The sequence below is a fragment of the Centropristis striata genome, chromosome 5 (genome assembly GCF_030273125.1).
Source record: "Centropristis striata isolate RG_2023a ecotype Rhode Island chromosome 5, C.striata_1.0, whole genome shotgun sequence".
Taxonomy (NCBI): domain Eukaryota; kingdom Metazoa; phylum Chordata; class Actinopteri; order Perciformes; family Serranidae; genus Centropristis; species Centropristis striata.
This window is the reverse complement of record NC_081521.1, coordinates 1,170,362-1,188,300: the sequence shown is the minus strand read 5'-3', so window position 1 is coordinate 1,188,300 and position 17,939 is coordinate 1,170,362. Positions and strand designations below refer to the sequence as shown.

The 17,939-nt window shown below is 37.3% G+C and overlaps 1 protein-coding gene across 1 annotated transcript in view; it reads right to left on the bottom strand.

The window, feature by feature from the left end:
- The window catches only part of myt1b (myelin transcription factor 1b), a 35,544-nt gene continuing 17,605 nt past the window's right edge, over nucleotides 1–17,939 (bottom strand). Inside the window, 11 exon segments of the mRNA XM_059332788.1 lie at nucleotides 1–1,851; nucleotides 3,031–3,174; nucleotides 4,118–4,221; nucleotides 5,716–5,807; nucleotides 7,083–7,304; nucleotides 8,515–8,595; nucleotides 8,916–8,978; nucleotides 10,320–10,388; nucleotides 11,932–11,994; nucleotides 12,661–12,815; nucleotides 14,383–14,640. Coding sequence (XP_059188771.1) covers nucleotides 1,708–1,851; nucleotides 3,031–3,174; nucleotides 4,118–4,221; nucleotides 5,716–5,807; nucleotides 7,083–7,304; nucleotides 8,515–8,595; nucleotides 8,916–8,978; nucleotides 10,320–10,388; nucleotides 11,932–11,994; nucleotides 12,661–12,815; nucleotides 14,383–14,640 — 1,395 coding nt within the window. The 3' untranslated portion in view covers nucleotides 1–1,707.

Here is a 17,939-nt window from a genome sequence, read left to right as displayed (position 1 = left end):
ATTTACTGCTTTTATCTGGTTTTTAGACCTTTTTTTTGTTGCAGTGCAGTGATTTTGCTTTTGTTGGCTTGTTTTTTTGTCTTTTTACAATCAGCTGCTGGTATAAGCCTAAGTAATCAAACAGTATTTGTATTGATTTTGTTTCTTTATTTAAATATTAGCAATGGATCTTTAAGACTACTCAGACTCAACATCACGCAAATAAATAACAAAATAAATATACAGCCATATCAGTCAATTTCTTTCATATTAAATAAATAATAAATACATACTTTCTTTCTTTTTTTCTCAGCAGTGGGTTTGTTAACGTAGCAGTAAGAGAAAAAAGAACATAAAAAAAAACACAAATGAGAAAATCAAGAACAACCCCAAAAGATAACGTTTGTTTTTTTTCTTGTAAAATTATCAAAAGATTTTGTTAGTTATAAAACATCTGCACTTAAAAAGGTTTTTAAAAAGTACTCAAAAGAAAATATGCCTCGTCAGTTTATCTATATAGATTCTTAAAATATCGAGACATCTGCAAATCGCTTTGACATGAGAATCAGTGTGTGTGTGTGTGTGTGTGTGTGTGTGTGTTTATCTGTGTGTGTGTGTGTGTGTGAGTGATACAAAAAAAAGTTAATAAATAGATTGCTTCAAATAAATAAACCTCAATAACATAAATGGCAATAATAAGTTACAATTTAAAAGATCACAATTTAAATAATTCATATATAATAACAATAATAATTATTGTACCACAAAAAACTATTAAAAATCGAAATGAAGTGCAATTCCTATGTCGATAAATACTATTGATATGACTAACTGAATTTGAAATGTGTGCACACTATCACTATTATCATTTCAGTTCAAAGGAAAACAAAAACAAAAATAATAAAAGTATTCATCTGCTGCTTTTTAAAATCATGATATCCCGTTTAAAAAATAAAAGCCGCCGACACTGTTCCGTCGCGTCTCCTCAACTTTTAAACATTTCTTCCCGTCAACATTGCACCGTTGACATCTTTTGCATCTTTGCCGCATTAAAGCAAACACACATGCTTCATACTGCATGTCGTGCATGCTTCATATTGCAGGGGTGTGTGTGTGTGTGTGTGTGTGTGTGTGTGTGTGTGTGGTCAATCTTCTGCAGTCACACACACTTTAAACACACACAGTGAAGCTTCAGCTCCTCTTCACGTCTCAGAGTAAATCCTGCTCCTGTTCCTCCGTGTTTCAGTTTGATCTGAACCGTTAATAACTGATTATTGACTCTCCAACAACAGTTAGGACACAAAGAGACAACAGGTAAACAAACAGCGTATTGATAATAATAATAATAATAAACCCCAGATGCTTCTAGTTTCTCCTCCTCTTCTTCTTCTTCTCTGACTGAAGGATCTCCTCCTCTTCTCCTCCTGTTTCCCAGCAGCAGCAGGTGTGGATTATTTTGGTCCGCGTCACTTTTTTCTTTTAACAGAGTGCTCCCTGGGTTGGTTTTTTTTTTTTTTTAAGTTGCCATTTATTTAAATAACCTGAATTCCCTTTTTTGTTTTTGAACCATATTTCAATATATTGTCGAGTATTTCAACATCTCTCGGTCGGTAATCTCCTCCTCCTGCGTCTCCTCCTCCTCCTCCTCCTCCTCCTCCTCCTCCTCCTCCTGCGTCATGCTCCTGTGCTCCAGGACAGTTTTGCATGCTGTGTGTGTTGCGGCGAGCGTCAGACTTTGATGCCTTTCACAGCTTTGTTGATGCTCTCCAGCAGAGCTTTGTTCTCGGGGCTCTGGAAGCAGTCCTTGTTGGTGTACATGTCGGTCAGCGTGCTCACGTAGCTGTCAAAGTTCTGCTCCGTGATTGGCTCCTGCTGTGGCACAAACAACAACCAATCTCAGCTGGGAACAGCAAAAAACAAACAACAACAACCAACAGCCACAACATCAGATTCACCCTTAAAACAACACACACTTCATCAAGTCATCAAATCAATCCATCAGATGCTGCTGGAGCAAAAGATCATTTCCATATTATATCATGTCAAAGATTAAATTGTGCTTCCTGTAACTTTAATGATCTTTCCTCATGTCTACTGCTAAACTTTACTTCAGCTCTGTGGTGTGAATACTTGCACCACTACTAGTGACTGCTGCCTGGATATATCCTGTCTTGTGGTTGTTGTTTTTTTTGTCAAATCAATCAGAACGTTTTTTAGTCATTTTGTTTCTTTTTTTAGTCACTTTGTGTCTTTTTTTTTTGTCATTTTGTGTCTTTTTTAGTCATTTTGTGTCTTTTTTTAGTCACTTTGTGACTTTTTTTTTTGTTGTCATTTTGTGTCTTTTTTAGTCATTTTGTGTCTTTTTTTAGTCACTTTGTCATTTATTGGTCATTTTGTGTCTTTTTTTGTCATTTTGTGTCATTTTGTGTCTTTTGTAGTCATTTTGTGTCATTTTGTGTCATTTTATGTCATTTTTAGTCACTTTGTGTCTTTTTTTAGTCACTTTGTGTCTTTTTTTTTAGTCATTTTGTGTCCTTTTTTTGTAATTTTGTGTCATTCTTTAGTCACTTTGTGTCTTCTTTTAGTCATTTTGTGTAATTTTTTAGTCATTTTTGGTCATTTTGTGTCATTTTTTAGTCACTTTGTGTCTTTTTTAAGTCATTTTTGGTCATTTTGTGTCATTTTTTAGTCACTTTGTGTCTTTTTTTAGTCACTTTGTGTCTTTTGTAGTCATTTTGTGTCATTTTATGTAATTTTTAGTCACTTTGTGTCTTTTTTTAGTCACTTTGTGTCTTTTTTTAGTCATTTTGTGTCCTTTTTTTGTAATTTTGTGTAATTTTGTGTAATTTTGTGTCATTTTTTTTGTCACTTTGTGTCTTTTTTTTTGTCATTTTGTGTCCTTTTTTTGTAATTTTGTGTAATTTTGTGTAATTTTGTGTCATTTTTTTTGTCACTTTGTGTCTTTTTTTAGTTAGCAAGATGCAATTTGTCTGATTTAGGTTTTTCTCCTGTTTGTGTGTGTGTGTGTGTGTGTGTGTGTGTGTGACTCACCATGTGGGGCAGGCGTATGTTGGCCAGGCTGCGGATCAGGGCGCGGCTCAGACCCGACAGCTCCATGAACAGAGCCTCGTTCTGCTCCTCGATCATCTTGTTCTCGTGCTCGATGCTCTTCAGGTTCATCTCCATGGACGAGATCTGAAACACAGCAGCACAAACTCTATAATGTAATGCTGCTGACACTTTTTAAATAGATTTTATCTGTCATTAGAAAATAATAATTGATGAAATATACAGAGTGAGTCTGGTGATATTCTATAAAACTATATATAAATATATATATATATATATATATATATATATATATAAAAAAACCCTCTGTGTCATGGAGTTTTTTTATTATTTGTTTTATTATTTGTTATTTTATTATTTTTGTTCAAACAAATGTACCTTTTTAGTTGTAAGATGCATTGAAGAAAACAATGCAACAAAACAACAACAAATTGAACAAAAAAGAAAAAAAAAGACCATAAAAATGACCAAAAAAGACATAAAATGACAAATAAAAAGACACAAAATGAACAAAAAAAATATGTATAACGACCAAAAAAGACACAAAATTACCCAAAAATATGTAAAATGACCAATAAAAAGACACAATTGATAATGATTTTGGTTATTATCCAGAAAATCATGTTAAATGTCTAGATATCAGCTCTTAAATTAAACTCTTATCAGATATTTTTGTTGTTATCATTATATTTGTCCAAACAAATGGACCTTTAGTTGAACCAGACATTAAAATGGAAGAAAACAAGCTGGTCTAATCATTTTTTGCATGACTGTTGTGACAAGCTGTAATTACATTATAATGGTAAATGCTAAAAATGAGAGACAAACTATTACAGAACTGACGGAATAATGAAAGTTTGACAACATTAATCTGCTGATCATGGCAGCAGAAACCTTGAGTTTCTAAGGTTTTGTTGTATTGCTTATGAATTCAACTTTTCATTTGAAAAACAAACAAACACAGTTGTAAAAAGACATCAGAGCTTGTGCCCTGTAAGAACTCATCCCATGGTGAATGATTTATAATAATAATAATAATAATAATAATAACAGAAGTAGAAACACTCACCTGAGTCTGCAGGTTGACCATGTCGGCCTCCATCTCGTTGTTGGACTCGTTGAGGTCGTTAATCTCTTTGTTGAGCTGCTTGATGTCCTCGTCATTGTCCAAAACTAAACCAGTCAGAGACATCACGTTAGAATAGAAAGGAGAGGCTCTGGATTATGCATTTTACATTGTGACTTTGCTATTTTTAGTAAATAGCATATGAGTTTTGTTAAAATTATGTTGTACTGAGGACTCAACATTCTCATGTAAAGGCTGTTTCCACTACAGTCTAATACCCAGAATGAGGGTCTCACTCGCCGTAACTGAATAAATCCTGGTTGCTGATTGGACAGAACGCTAAGCAGGATGTGACGTAGTACTGGACACAACAACACGCGGCATTTGTAAAAACCGGCAAAGCAGTGTTGCCAACTTAACGACTTTGTTGCTATATTTAGCGACTTTTCAGACCCCCTTAGAGACTATTTTTAAAGAAAGCGACTGGAGACAAATCCAGCGACTTTTTCTGGTGTTATTGGCACAGTCCTCCTGCAGCAGTCTCTCCCAGCTGCAGAGCCGGAGGGGATTTTAACCCCTTAGTGTCCAGTCTGCAAACTGCTAACAGCCTAACAGTTAGCTCTGTAGCAGTACAGTGTGTATGTGCTGACAGGCTAACAGTTAGCTCTGTAGCAGTACAGTGTGTATTTGCTAACAGGCTAACAGTTAGCTCTGTAGCAGTACAGTGTGTATGTGCTGACAGGCTAACAGTTAGCTCTGTAGCAGTACAGTGTGTATGTGCTGACAGGCTAACAGTTAGCTCTGTAGCAGTACAGTGTGTATTTGCTGACAGGCTAACAGTTAGCTCTGTAGCAGTACAGTGTGTATGTGCTAACAGGCTAACAGTTAGCTCTGTAGCAGTACAGTGTGTATGTGCTAACAGGCTAGCAGTTAGCTCTGTAGCAGTACAGTGTGTATGTGCTAACAGGCTAACAGTTAGCTCTGTAGCAGTACAGTGTGTATGTGCTAACAGGCTAACAGTTAGCTCTGCAGCAGTACAGTGTGTATGTGCTAACAGGCTAACAGTTAGCTCTGTAGCAGTACAGTGTGTATGTGCTGCCGCTGCAGGAGGTGTTCACTTAGCGATCTCTGTTTGTTTACAAAAAGCACCAGACACTCTGTGCACAGTTAGTGATGCTGGTTAATTCACCATCACGATGTTTATGATCAGTGGAGGTGCTGTGCATAATTAACCATGCTGCTTTGTTTATGATCGGCTGCTGACGTTGTGCACAGTTAGCGTGTTTAATCCGTCGTGTATGTGATCACGGTTGAAACTGTCGCTAAACAATTACGCAACGGTCTAAAACCAAACGTCACCTCCAGAGTCTCTAAATCCCTCTGGGGGCTAACTGTTAGCTAACTGTTAGCTAACTGTTAGCTAACTGTTAGCTAACTGTTCCATAGTGGAAACGCGGCTTAAGTTCACATGTTTAGTTTTACCTTTGCCATGATTTTCTTGCTCTCAGAAACAACGGTGAGGGTTTTTGAACATAAACACACACATGTATAGACACAGGCCTGCATACACATTGATTCACATATCTTTGAACACATCTTACCGTCGCTGGCTCTGAACTTGGTGCTCAGGTAGTCCTCTGACGGGAACTTGGCCTTCTTCTTGGCGTACAAGGCTCTGGGGCATCCTGAGAGGCTGGACACACACACACACACACACACACACACACAGGGATGTTTTAAAGTCTCTCTCCTAGACTTCTGCTGAGTCAAACAAAAAACTAGACAAAACTACATACTACTACACAGCCAGATGAAGTGGTTTCTGAGTCTCAGGTAGTGGGTCTGGCTCCGACCCTAAGAATCAGTTTGGAGGAAAACTGACCATGTTGGTGAAGCAGTCAGGAGCAAAATGGTTAGCACAGACTAAGGCGTTAGCATTAGCATTAGCTGCTGCAGGAACCTGGTTGTTGTAAATAAAGACGAGCCATTGATTCTTTCTATCCTCCGGTGCTGGGAGAGGAAATAGACTTTTGTGCTGGTTGTTGCAGCCGACAACAGAACATTTAAAATGATCTGTCCATGCAGCAAGATCATTTCCCTCAGACTTAGTGTTTTCATCTGATTTTTAGACTAAACACCTTTGTGTATAACCAAAACTTAGAACTAAAACCCTCACGGTGAGGCTTCGTTTTCTCTGTGTGGTCCACATTGGTGGAAGATCTGAAGATCTGAAGACCTGAAGACCTGAAGACCTGAAGACCTGAGGCCCTCAGAGACGCTTCACATCTTTAAGAGCAAACTGAAGACTTATCTTTTTAATTTGGCTTTTACTGGAACCATTTTTAAACACTTTTCTGCACAGGCATCTTAGTGTTACAACATCATATATATATATACAGTACAGGCCAAATGACTATTTACATTGTGATTCATCAAAACTATGAATGAACACATGTGGAATTATGTACTTAACAAAAAAGTGTGAAATAACTAAAAACATGTCTTATATTCTAGTAAGCAAAGGGTGGTTACTTTGAGGAATCTAAAATACAAGACATGTTTTCAGTTATTTCACACTTTTTTTGTTAAGTACATAATTCCATATGTATTCATTCATAGTTTTGATGCCTTCAGTGAGAATCTACAATGTAAATAGTCATGAAAATAAAGAAAAACGCATTGAATGAGAAGGTGTGTCCAAACTTTTGGCCTGTACTGTATATGCTCTACTTTTTAATTATTTATTTATTAAATAAATAAATAATTAAAGACCTGAAGACCTGAGGCCCTCAGAGACGCTTCAGATCTGGTTTTTAGACACATCTTTTTTGCAGTGTTCCCAGGTAACCCTGGGTTGTGTGTATGAAAAGGGGCTAAGTTCTCCCTGGTCCACCTCTTAGCCCAGGTCTGAGGTCTGAGGTCTGAGGTCTGAGGATGGAGTAACAGTGTATATAGTCCTGCAGTTTACCTGCGGTGAGTGAGGAAGCTTCCGTTAGCGTGTCCCGAGCCGTCACACCCCGGGGTGGGACATGTCGGCCCCTCTGTCTTAAAGGCCTTCCAGTTGAACGGCGTCCCGTTGAGGAGACCCTCCTTCTGCCGGCGGGCCGCCAGCGGACACCCGTAGGCGCTACGGTGCGTGGCGTACTTCCCACTGATGTGACCCAGACTGTCACAGCCTGGTACCGGACATCTGCAAGGAGCAGAGGAAAGGAGGAGAAACAAGGAGAGTAGAACAACAGGAGAGAAAGAGGAGAAGAAGAAGAGGTGAAGGCAGGCAGCAGGGAGAGAGATAAAGAGGGAGAAGGCACTAAGGTTAGACATGGAGACTCAAACAGAAACACTGTAGAGAAAGCTGAGAATATTATAATAAAGATTATCTTATATACTTTCTCCACTGGGCAAAATATGTTTTTTTACACCTATTATTTATGCAAAGAATAACATTATTGATGCAAAAGCTATTGATAAGGTTCAGTACATGCTGGTATCAACATGTTGTTAAAGCTGGGGTAGGCAGTCTTCTATAAAGGCCAAAAAAACAAAAAAACTGAATTTGAAAATATAATCCTTCTGCAGCTCTCCCACCACATGAGCATATGTCCATATATGGGCATATGCATGTTTAATACAGTAACCTTTTACAGCACTTCTCGTTTATTTGGCTGCGATCCCAAAGCCAATTTATCAGCAACAACTGTAGGATAATGTTTTCTTTGCAAACTTGTGGGCCTGTAAATCTCTTTTGATGATGATTCCAGGCACAAGTTAGCTAAATGTTCATGAATCAGACACGCCAATGATAGAATAGAATTTATTTTCTGCAGGATTTTACGGGCTTTTCTTCCCCTCAATGCACATGAACGTGCATCTGTATTTGCAGAACAGCCAATAAGATATATGAGATATAATAAGATAAGATAATAATTAGATATAACATCCTTTCTATAAATAACCTCTGATGGCCAAAGTAAATTTTTCTGAAGTTTCTAGAGGCTGAAAGCAGCCCAGAGGTGGTGCAGAAGTCTAATCTCTTCTCAGACCACTTGAATTACAATCTGCTGAAAGGTTATTATGGATTTTTTCCCCCAATGACGCCAAAGAAAACCTGCCTACCACGGCTTTAAAATAACTGTTTTGTGTGCAAATGCAATATGAAGCTGATGTATTTCTCATGTATTGACAGTCTACTCTATGATAATCTACCATCAACTACATTCAGAATCAGTATCTGCAGGAAGAAGTGTATTTTCCATCTTTGATTCCATCTTGGGGGCAGGTCACTCTTTCTCTCTCTCTGTCTATCTGTCTGTCTGTCTCTCTCTCTTTCTATTTTATTGCATTTTACTGTTACCGTCAGTCTCGCTAAAAGAAGACATTATGGCTTTCTGAGCGGTACGAACTTTAAAAGCTCGGAGTCCTCCTGGTTGTCCTTGGTAGGAGTTTTAATTCCACTTTTCTTGGCACGCGGGCACCCAGAGAGACTGAAAACAGAAAGTATGGAGTTGATAACATAGGGTTGAAAAAAGGTCTGGTCAAGTGATTGCTTGTTAAAGGGAGAGCACATTATCAGGAAGAATAAATCTACCAAATTACAAAAACCAAATCAAATTAAAACGCCTATTATGGCCTGAAAATAGAATAATGATGGTCAAGGTGTGGACATGTGTGAGTATGTATCCCTGGCTACTGCTACCATGAACTGTCACTAGGCCTCTCTGACTGACTTTGTGTCAATGTGTGTGTCCATGTGAGTGTGTGTGTGCATGTGTGTTGTGTGTGCATGTGTGTTAGTGTTTGTTACCTTCTGTGGGAGGCATAGTTCCCTGTGATGTGACCCGAGCCGTCACATCCTGGAGTGGGACATCTGGAGACGGAGAGCATCGTTTAACATTTAATACACCAAACACAGAGAAGATGCTTCAGAGGGACATGACTTTATGGAAACGGCACCATGCAGATGATAAAATGGTTCATTTTGCACATTTTTCCAGTCACTTTTGTGAGCAATGAGTAAACCTGTCACCATAACATGTTTATAGGAGGATATATTTTCACAGAAACTATCACGATAAACGATAGTATCATTGTATCGATGGTGTTTTAGTTTTATAACCATATTAGTGCATAATACGTTCATCCTTTTCCACATGAATGAATGTTTAAATCTTGAGAATATGCAAAAAAGGAGTGTCTAAAAAGAAGATCAAACAGTAAATCTGAGGGAAATGATCTTGCTGCATGGACAGATAATTTACCTTGACAAGATTTATTACATTAAGATTATTAAATCTAGAAATAAGCATGTTGAACACTTAAAATAAGAAATTAACTCTTTAAACAAGATACATTTTCCAACACTTCTAAATCTAAGTATTTGTTTTTTTATCTTGGTAAGAAACAAATAATTTGCAGCGTGGAAAAGAAATATTAAAATATCCTAGATCAATAAAACACGAATAAATAAACTACAACCAAAACTAATAAAATAGACTTTCAGGCTGTTAACAAAGCATTGCAATGACATAATCATTATGTATTTTATTATTAAAATAACATATAAACAGCTGGAATGGCTGTTTGGGAAATGTAGGTTTTTTTTGGCAATTCATACTGCCTGTCACATATTTAGAGTCCAGAAAAAAAACTATCGTGTCCACTGTAACAACAACCACAACAACCATTATTCTTTGCATTATTACATTTGTGGGAACTTATTACAATATTGAAAGTTATAGATTTTCACTTCACCACAAACGTAATAGTTGTTACATTTGTGGGAAATCTTGTGTTACGTTTGTAGCAGGCAGCGGTTATTACGTTTATGGGCATTATTACATTTGCAGGCGTTACAGTCCATTATTATTTATGGAACGATAAGTCGATATAGTAATTATGGTGACAGGCCTAACAAATTGTGCTTTAAATTTGCCTTTGCCTTTTCCATTTAAATCACTTCTTGTATCTGTATTGTGGGCTGTGAAAACCCACTTTAAAAGGTAACATGTATACTACAGAACTACAGTCTCATTCCACATTTAAATGATCTGATTGGAGTGAAAACAAGCAAAGTCCAAGCCAGAAAAACCACCGTGACAGACACAGCAGCAGCAGCCACTAAGACTAGCAGCAGGTGAGTTAATGCAGCAGCAGGATGAAGCTGTGTGGTGGTGGAAGTGAAAGCAGTGGAGGTGTAGAGCAGACATACTTGAGTTCAGGGGTGTGGGCCGCCATGAGGGAGCGGAGGCTCTTATCAGCTAGAGGACACCCAGACAGACTGAGAGGAAGGAGACAGAGCAAGGACAGGAAGAAGGAGAGGAGACGAGGACCAATCAGGAAGGAGGAGAGCGGAGAAAGAAGACGAAGTGAGCGAAGGGAAATCAAGAATGCACGGCATACCAAGGTCATCGAGGAAGAAGAGGACAGAGGGCAAGAAGTAAATTACTGATGCATATCAGAGCCAATCAGCGTCTCTGCTTCCTGGATACAAGACCACCAGGCTATAACCAGGCTACATATCATTATATTAACGCCTCCGGCACATAACCATCAAATACTAGATCTGAACTAGCTGAGCTCCAACTATAGACTCAGTCTCAGTGGAGCTGGTACAGGTACAGCCGAAGACAGGAAAGTATCAGCAAACACTTCAATGTTTTTACATTATTACAGAAAGTGAAACGCATATATTATATAGATTCATTACACACAGAGTGAAATATTTCAAGCCTGTTTTTCTTGTAATTTTGATGATTCTGGCTTAGAGAGAATGAAAACACAAAACTCAGTGTCTCAGAAAATTTGAATATTGTGAAGAAGTTCAATTTTGGAGTCCACAGTTGGTCTTTTTTTGGTCATTTTGTGTCTTTTTTGGTCATTTTGTGTCATTTTTGCATCTATTTTTGGTCATTTTGTTTCCTTTTTGGTCATTTTGTGTCTTTGTTACACAGGAACATCTAAAAAATAGAATATCATGAAAAAGTTCAATATTTTTTGTCAATTATTTCAGAAAGTATAACTCGTATATTATATAGATTCATTACACATAGAGTGAAGTCTGTTTTTCTTGTAATTTTGATGATTCTGGCTTAGAGAGAATGAAAACACTAAACTCAGTGTCTCAGTATAAAATGAGAATATTGTGAAAAAGTTCAATTTTGGAGTCCACAGTTGGTATTTTGTGTCTCTTTTGGTAAATTCATGTCTTTTTTTGGTCATTTTGTGTCTTTTTTGCATCTATTTTTGGTCATTTTTGTATCTATTTTTGGTCATTTTGTTTCCTTTTTGGTAATTTTGTGTCTTTTTTACACAGGTACATCTAAAAAATAGAATATCATGAAAAAGTTCAATACTTTTTGTCAATTATTTCAGAAAGTGAAACTCATGCATTATATAGATTCATTACACATAGAGTGAAATATATAATATGTGAATATTTTTCTTCTTGCAATTACCAAAAGAGACACAACAAAACAAAGAAAAGACATAAAATGACCAAAAAGAGACATAAATTTACCAAAAGACACAAAATACCAACTGTGGACTTTTTCACAATATTCTCATTTTATACTGACACACTGAGTTTTGTGTTTTCATTATCTCTAAGCCAGAATCATCAAAATTACAAGAAAAACAGGCTTGAAATATTTCACTCTGTGTGTAATAAATCTACATAATGTTTGAGTTTCACTTTCTGGAATGACTGACAAAAAATATTGAACTTTTTCATGATATTCAAATTTTTTGAGATGTACCTGTATTTCATATAGAGAGCACTAGAGCATACTGTTTGCCCAAAATAAATCTGTAACGGTTCTTACCTGCGATGGGACGCGTAGTTTCCAGTGATGTGGCCGCTGCCATCACAGCCAGGTGTAGGACACCTGAGAGGGAAAGAAACATGATGAACACTGTAAAAAATGTCTGTAGGTTTTAGGGTGAAAAACTGCTAAACCCTGACAGTAAAAGACGTAAAATGATAAATGAGTTAATTCAGTTTCAGTAACAATGAAACACTGTAAATGTTTATATCAGAAAAAACACGATTTTTTACATTTTTATAAAAACATTTTAAAAAATTACTCCATTATAAAATACTCTGGCACCGTGTTTGTAACACAAATATACTGTAATATATAAATATATATACAAGCAATCATTTTTGCATTTATTTTTTGTAAAAAATATTTTTTCTCACTGTAAAATGTACTAAACACCATATCTCTAACAGAAATATACTGTAATATTTAATGGTAATGAAAATGTAATCGTCAATATTATGGCAGAACAGCGTTTCTTTTGACGGACATTTTTTTTTTTTTTTTTTAAAATGACAATCTTAAACGTGAAATCAACAGTGCCAATATCATTTTACTGTAATATTAGAAAAAGTTGCATCGTATTTATTATGGTTATAAGTTCTTGCAACCACAGCTGCTGGTTTTTTTTACCGTAAAAACAACAGTTTTTTTTTACAGTGTGGTTCAAAGCACAGCAGACTCTCAGAGTCTTCACTGTGTCTGTCCACTCTTTAACTCTCTGCTACTTACGAGAGCAGCTCTTTCTTGCTGTCCTTGGGCTGGAACTTTACTTTGAAGCTCGGGGTGGTGACCTCTCCGGGGTACTTCCTGTCCTCCAGACAGTCCTGCATCATATCACAGTCCTCCGGGTCGGACGAGACGAACGACTGGCCGGTGTGCTCCATCTGGAAAAAACAAAGTGAGAAAAGAAAAAGATGAGCACAAATGAGCTGGATTTCCCTCTCCACTGGGCTTAATCCTCGATTTTATTATTCCGTTTCTTCCGTGTTCTGGTCGCACATTCACTAAAAAGGTATCAAATCAACCGGCTCACCCATGACAAGTGTGCTCTGACTTTTCTAAGGGTTTCGGCAAACTGTTTTAAAATTATTCAGCAAAAACACGTCAAAAAAGTCCCCCCAATGTAACCCTATGGAGAGGCTAGAGTGGATGACATCATCGCTAGAGTGCAGAGGGAGAGAACAATTTGTCAAAAATAAATTTGGTCATTTCGTGTCTCTTTTTGATAATTTTTGGGGGTAATTTTATGTTGTTTTTTTTGTCATTTTGTGTCTCTTGATCATTTTAGGTCTTTTGTTAGATTCTTTGGTGGTTTGTGTGTTTTCAGTAATTTTAAGTGTTTCTTTGTGTCATTTTTTCTGCTTTTTTTGGTAATTTTGTGTTTTTTTGATAGTCTAATTGTCTTTTTTTATATAATTTCATCGCTAGAGTGCAAAAGGAAGAGAACAATTTGTCAAAAATAAATTCGGTCATTTCGTGTCTCTTTTTGATAATTTTGGGAGGCTAATTTTATGTATTTTTTGTCATTTTATGTCTCTTTTGATTCTCTCTCTTTTGTTAGGTTCTTTGGTCGTTTGTGTGTTTTCAGTAATTTTAAGTGTTTCTTTGTGTCATTTTTTCTGCCTTTTTTGGTAATTTTGTGTTTTGTATTTCTTTTTGATAGTCTAATTGTCTTTTTTTGATAATTTCATCACTGGAGTGCAAAAGGGAGAGAAAAAATTGTGAAAAAATTAATTTGGAAACTGCGCTCAAGGCCGCAGATATCACTCTACAGAAATAAGTTATACATAGAAACATAGGAAAATTAGTTCAAATTGTAATCTAATAATGTCTGGGGCCAGAGTCAAGCACACACAACATTTCTTTAGAAATGTTCTAGTTTAAATTGTCGTCGTGTTGTCCTGAGGATTATATTGACTTTTTTTTAAATTGAGTGATGCTTTTCCCTGCAATAGTTTACACATTTGTATACAAGCAAAGAAACTTTGCAAGCCATCATGTGCACACCAAACCCTCTTCTGATCCCTTTTCTTTTTTTTTGTAGACAAATGATGTCTCCAAATGCAGTGTCCTCATAAAAAATTTACACTCAAAGCCCTTTATATTTCTTTTGAAAAAGTTCAAAGGAGTAAAAATTAGCATATGCCAAAGTCAAGATGGTGCAATGCACCTGACACACCACCTCTGTTCCTCAGTGCAATGCTTTAACTGTACAGTAACTCTCGCATTCCACCGAAATAAATGAATAATAGAAAGACGAAAAGGGGACAGGAAATAAAGCTAAGGGATCAGAGAGAGACAAAGTGATGTAAACAAGAGTTTTTTTTAATTCAAAAAGCTGGGGGGGGATTTCCTTTGTTGTTATTTATGTTGCAATATTTCCTGTGTGGTAATATCGGAGGAAACGCTGCTAGTTCAGAGCTCCGACTGTCTCCGTGTGAAGCGACTGACCTCGTCCAGCTCCTCCTCCCTCTGGCGGTTGGGTTTGGTGTAATCCAGAGGCCCCTCCCACTCCTCCTGCTTGTAGCCGAGGAGGTTCGGTGACGTCATCCCGCTGCTCCCCCCGTGGTGCAGTGAGGAAGAGGAGGAGGACGAAGGGTCCGGGGAGCGGACCCCGGGGCTGGTGCCCGACAGGCTGCCCTCCCGTTTGATGGGCTTCTTCATGCTCAGGTCCAGGGTCCCGTTCTCATCCACCTCGATGTCCATCTCCTGGAGGACAGAGACACTCACAGATCAGACAAAGACCCCAAAAAAGAGGTTCAAACAGAGGTTATAAGTCTTTACTTGAGGCTCTTCTGTATTTGTATTTAATTGTTTATGTTAATTGTGTTTTAAATGTTGTAACTTGTCACTTTTATGCGGCCTTCTTGGCCAGGTCTCTCTTGGAAAAGAGATTTTTTAAATCTCAACGAGACTTTTTTACCTGGTTAAATAAGGATATATATGTAAACAAACGCTCCCACATCAGCCCTGTCCTGAAGTCTCCTGAAGGTCAGATTCCTCTTCTAATGTTATCGTATTTTGGTGATTTTCAAAGCAGTCATGTGACCTCTGACCTCATGGTATCTGAATGAAAACAGTAATAACTCTCTGTGTCCCACTGGTCTCCTCTTTATGCTGATAACATGCAGTTTAAGGTAAAAACCACAGAGTTTTTCTCATGTAGAACAAATGTTCCATTCCCTCCTCCTGTATGTGAACTCACTGTTCTCAGATATAAATGTTAAATGCAGACTCCTCTGGTGCACTTCAGAGTGAGAGGCAGTCCTGCATGATGATGATGATGATGGTGATTAATTTAATTACCCTCTTGAGCAGATTCAGTTGCAGCGCTACATACATTAAAATACCTGCATTTTCCTCAACCATAACTTCATATAATCCACATTGCACTGCAACAAAGCTGTGTCTAAAAACCAGATAAAACAGTAAATCTGAGGGAAATGATCTTGCTGCATGGACAGATAATTATCTGTCCATGCAGCAAGATCATTTCCCTCAGATTTACTGTTTTATCTGGTTTTAAGATGTTTTAGCTTAGTCATTCTTCACTAATACTGAGTATTTTTTTCTCTAAATATATATGTATATATGTTTTCTTCATAATCTTAATCATAATCATAATCTAATGTGCTAAAAGTAGGAAAACACAATATGTAATTGCTTATATTTAGTGTATTTCACTTATTTTGAGGCTGTAAAAAGTGACTTTTTAAGTATTCCGATCTTAAAACCAGCATTTTCGGCTTATTTCAAGCCTCCTAAATGCATCTGTAGACATGATTATTTCTAGATTTAGCAATCTAAATTCAAGAAATCTTGTCAAGTGTAAATATCTTGCTGCATGGACAGATAATTTACCTGGTTTTGAGGACCTTTTCCCTCTTTTTATCTGGTTTTTAGACCTTTTAGCTTAGTCATTCTTCACTAATAGTGAGTATTTTTTTCTCTAAATATATATGTGCATATATTTTCTTCATAATCTTCATCTTAATTTGCTAAAAGTAAGAAAACAAAATATGTAATTGCTTATATTGAGTGTATTTCACTTATTTTTAAGCAATCTCAGTTTAAAGCCAGCATTTTTATGCTTATGTTTAGTATATTTCACTTATTTTGAGGCTGTAAAAAGTTGCTTTTTAAGTAATCTCATCCTAAAACCAGCATTTCTGTCTTATTTGAAGCCTTCTAAATGCATCTGTAGACATGATTATTTCTAGATTTAACAATCTGAATTTAAGAAATCTTCTCAAGTGAAAATATCTACCTTGTTTTGAGGAGCTTTTCCCTCAAATTTAGTGTTTTTATCTGTTTTTTAGACACACTTTTTTTGCCGTGTGCGTTCAGGGAAGTATTTAGATTCAGATTAATCTAAACTTCTATGTTGTGGATTGTTTTTTTCTAACCCACCCAACGTTCTTGCCTTCCAGCTTCTACCAAACAAACATTTCTGCAGCAGTGTGATGCACTTTTTTTATCCCTTCAGCTTGCTTGTAATGACAGCTAATGCACTCTGCTAACACTTTGCCAACAGCACCAACACAACAGTTCATGTCTCCGTGCTCTATTATGGAGCTGGCAGATGAACAGATACAGAGAGCCATGTTTTCACTATTCATCTAAAATGGCGCTCATATGGGCCGGTCAAGGGACAGAAAGCAGAATCAAAGGGTGAGGAGGAGGAGGAAACAACGGGAACACTTCCCAGAAACGTCTGCTTGATGAGCTCAGCGCTCCAATGGTTCAATATTGGATTTCAACAGGATCTGGTTCCAGATCCGTCCCTGGTGGCGAGGCCTGCTCTTAGATCCTGGTTCCTCTCTGAACAACACCTAGCTCTGCTGAGCTGCCACAGACATTAATCTTCACTTTTTATCTTTTCTAAAAACCATGTCAAGAAATCGAAAAATGATGAAGCAGTCACTTTCTCTCCTCTGTGAGGCAAAAAAGGCTTTTAAAAATCACAATATGGGGGAAGTGGTGCTCCAATTACACCTCCTGTGCACAGAGAGAGGGGAAAGAGGGATAGAGCGGTACATACAGAGATAGAGAGAGAGACAGAAAGACTTCCATAGGGAGGAAGAGAGAGAGAGAGAGTTTAAAAGAGATGAGAAAAGAGAATGAAAGAAGGAGTAGCGGGGGTGGAGAAAGAGAGTGGAAGATCCGTCCGGCAGATAATGAAAAAAGGCTACCTGGTGGCAAAGTAATCCAGGGAACTGGCAGTCAGCCAAATTCAATAACAACATGAAAAGTGTGTGGGATGGAGGGATGAAAGGAGAGAGGAGGAGAGGAGGAGAGGAGGAGAGGGAGGTGATGCAACCGCATCTCAACACCATCCTATAAGCCAATGATGATATATTCATGCAGAGCTGATGGGGAGGAGAGAAAAGAGCAAAGGAGGAGAGAGGAGAGGCTTTTCTTGTTTTGTGTGATGATAAAAAAAATTGTTTATACCAAATTTTAATCATAAAATAAAAGTTTAAGTCTGTAATTCAATTTAATGGGGCATTATCAATAACTGCAGGATTTCTTTTAAAGAATTATTCACTTTCTTCATGTATTTGAATATTAAACTAGAAAATTTCCTCTGGGGAAATTCTGAAAGGGCCACGGGGGCTACTGCCGGTGTGTGTACACTATGATGAGATTCTTCAGAGATTTATAACAATTAATACTAGTAATGTTATGATACTATATTATATACAAGGAGCACACCTACAACAAGCATTCCTCTTCAAGTATTTATTTATACAGCAACCTATGACCTTTAACCTCAAAATGTGTGTGTGTCTGTAATTGATCAAAGGCAATCAGATCAAAGCAATCAACAGAATTAACTGCCACCTGAATGTTCCTGAACAGTGACAGCAGCCAGAGGTAGACAGACTGGAATTTCTGGCCTCGAACAGAAAGCATTTTTGGCAAAACCATAATACCTATCATTGATCCGACTTCACTTTGAGCGTCCTGAGTTCTTCCTGAACGCCTACATATGTTTTTTTTTTCAG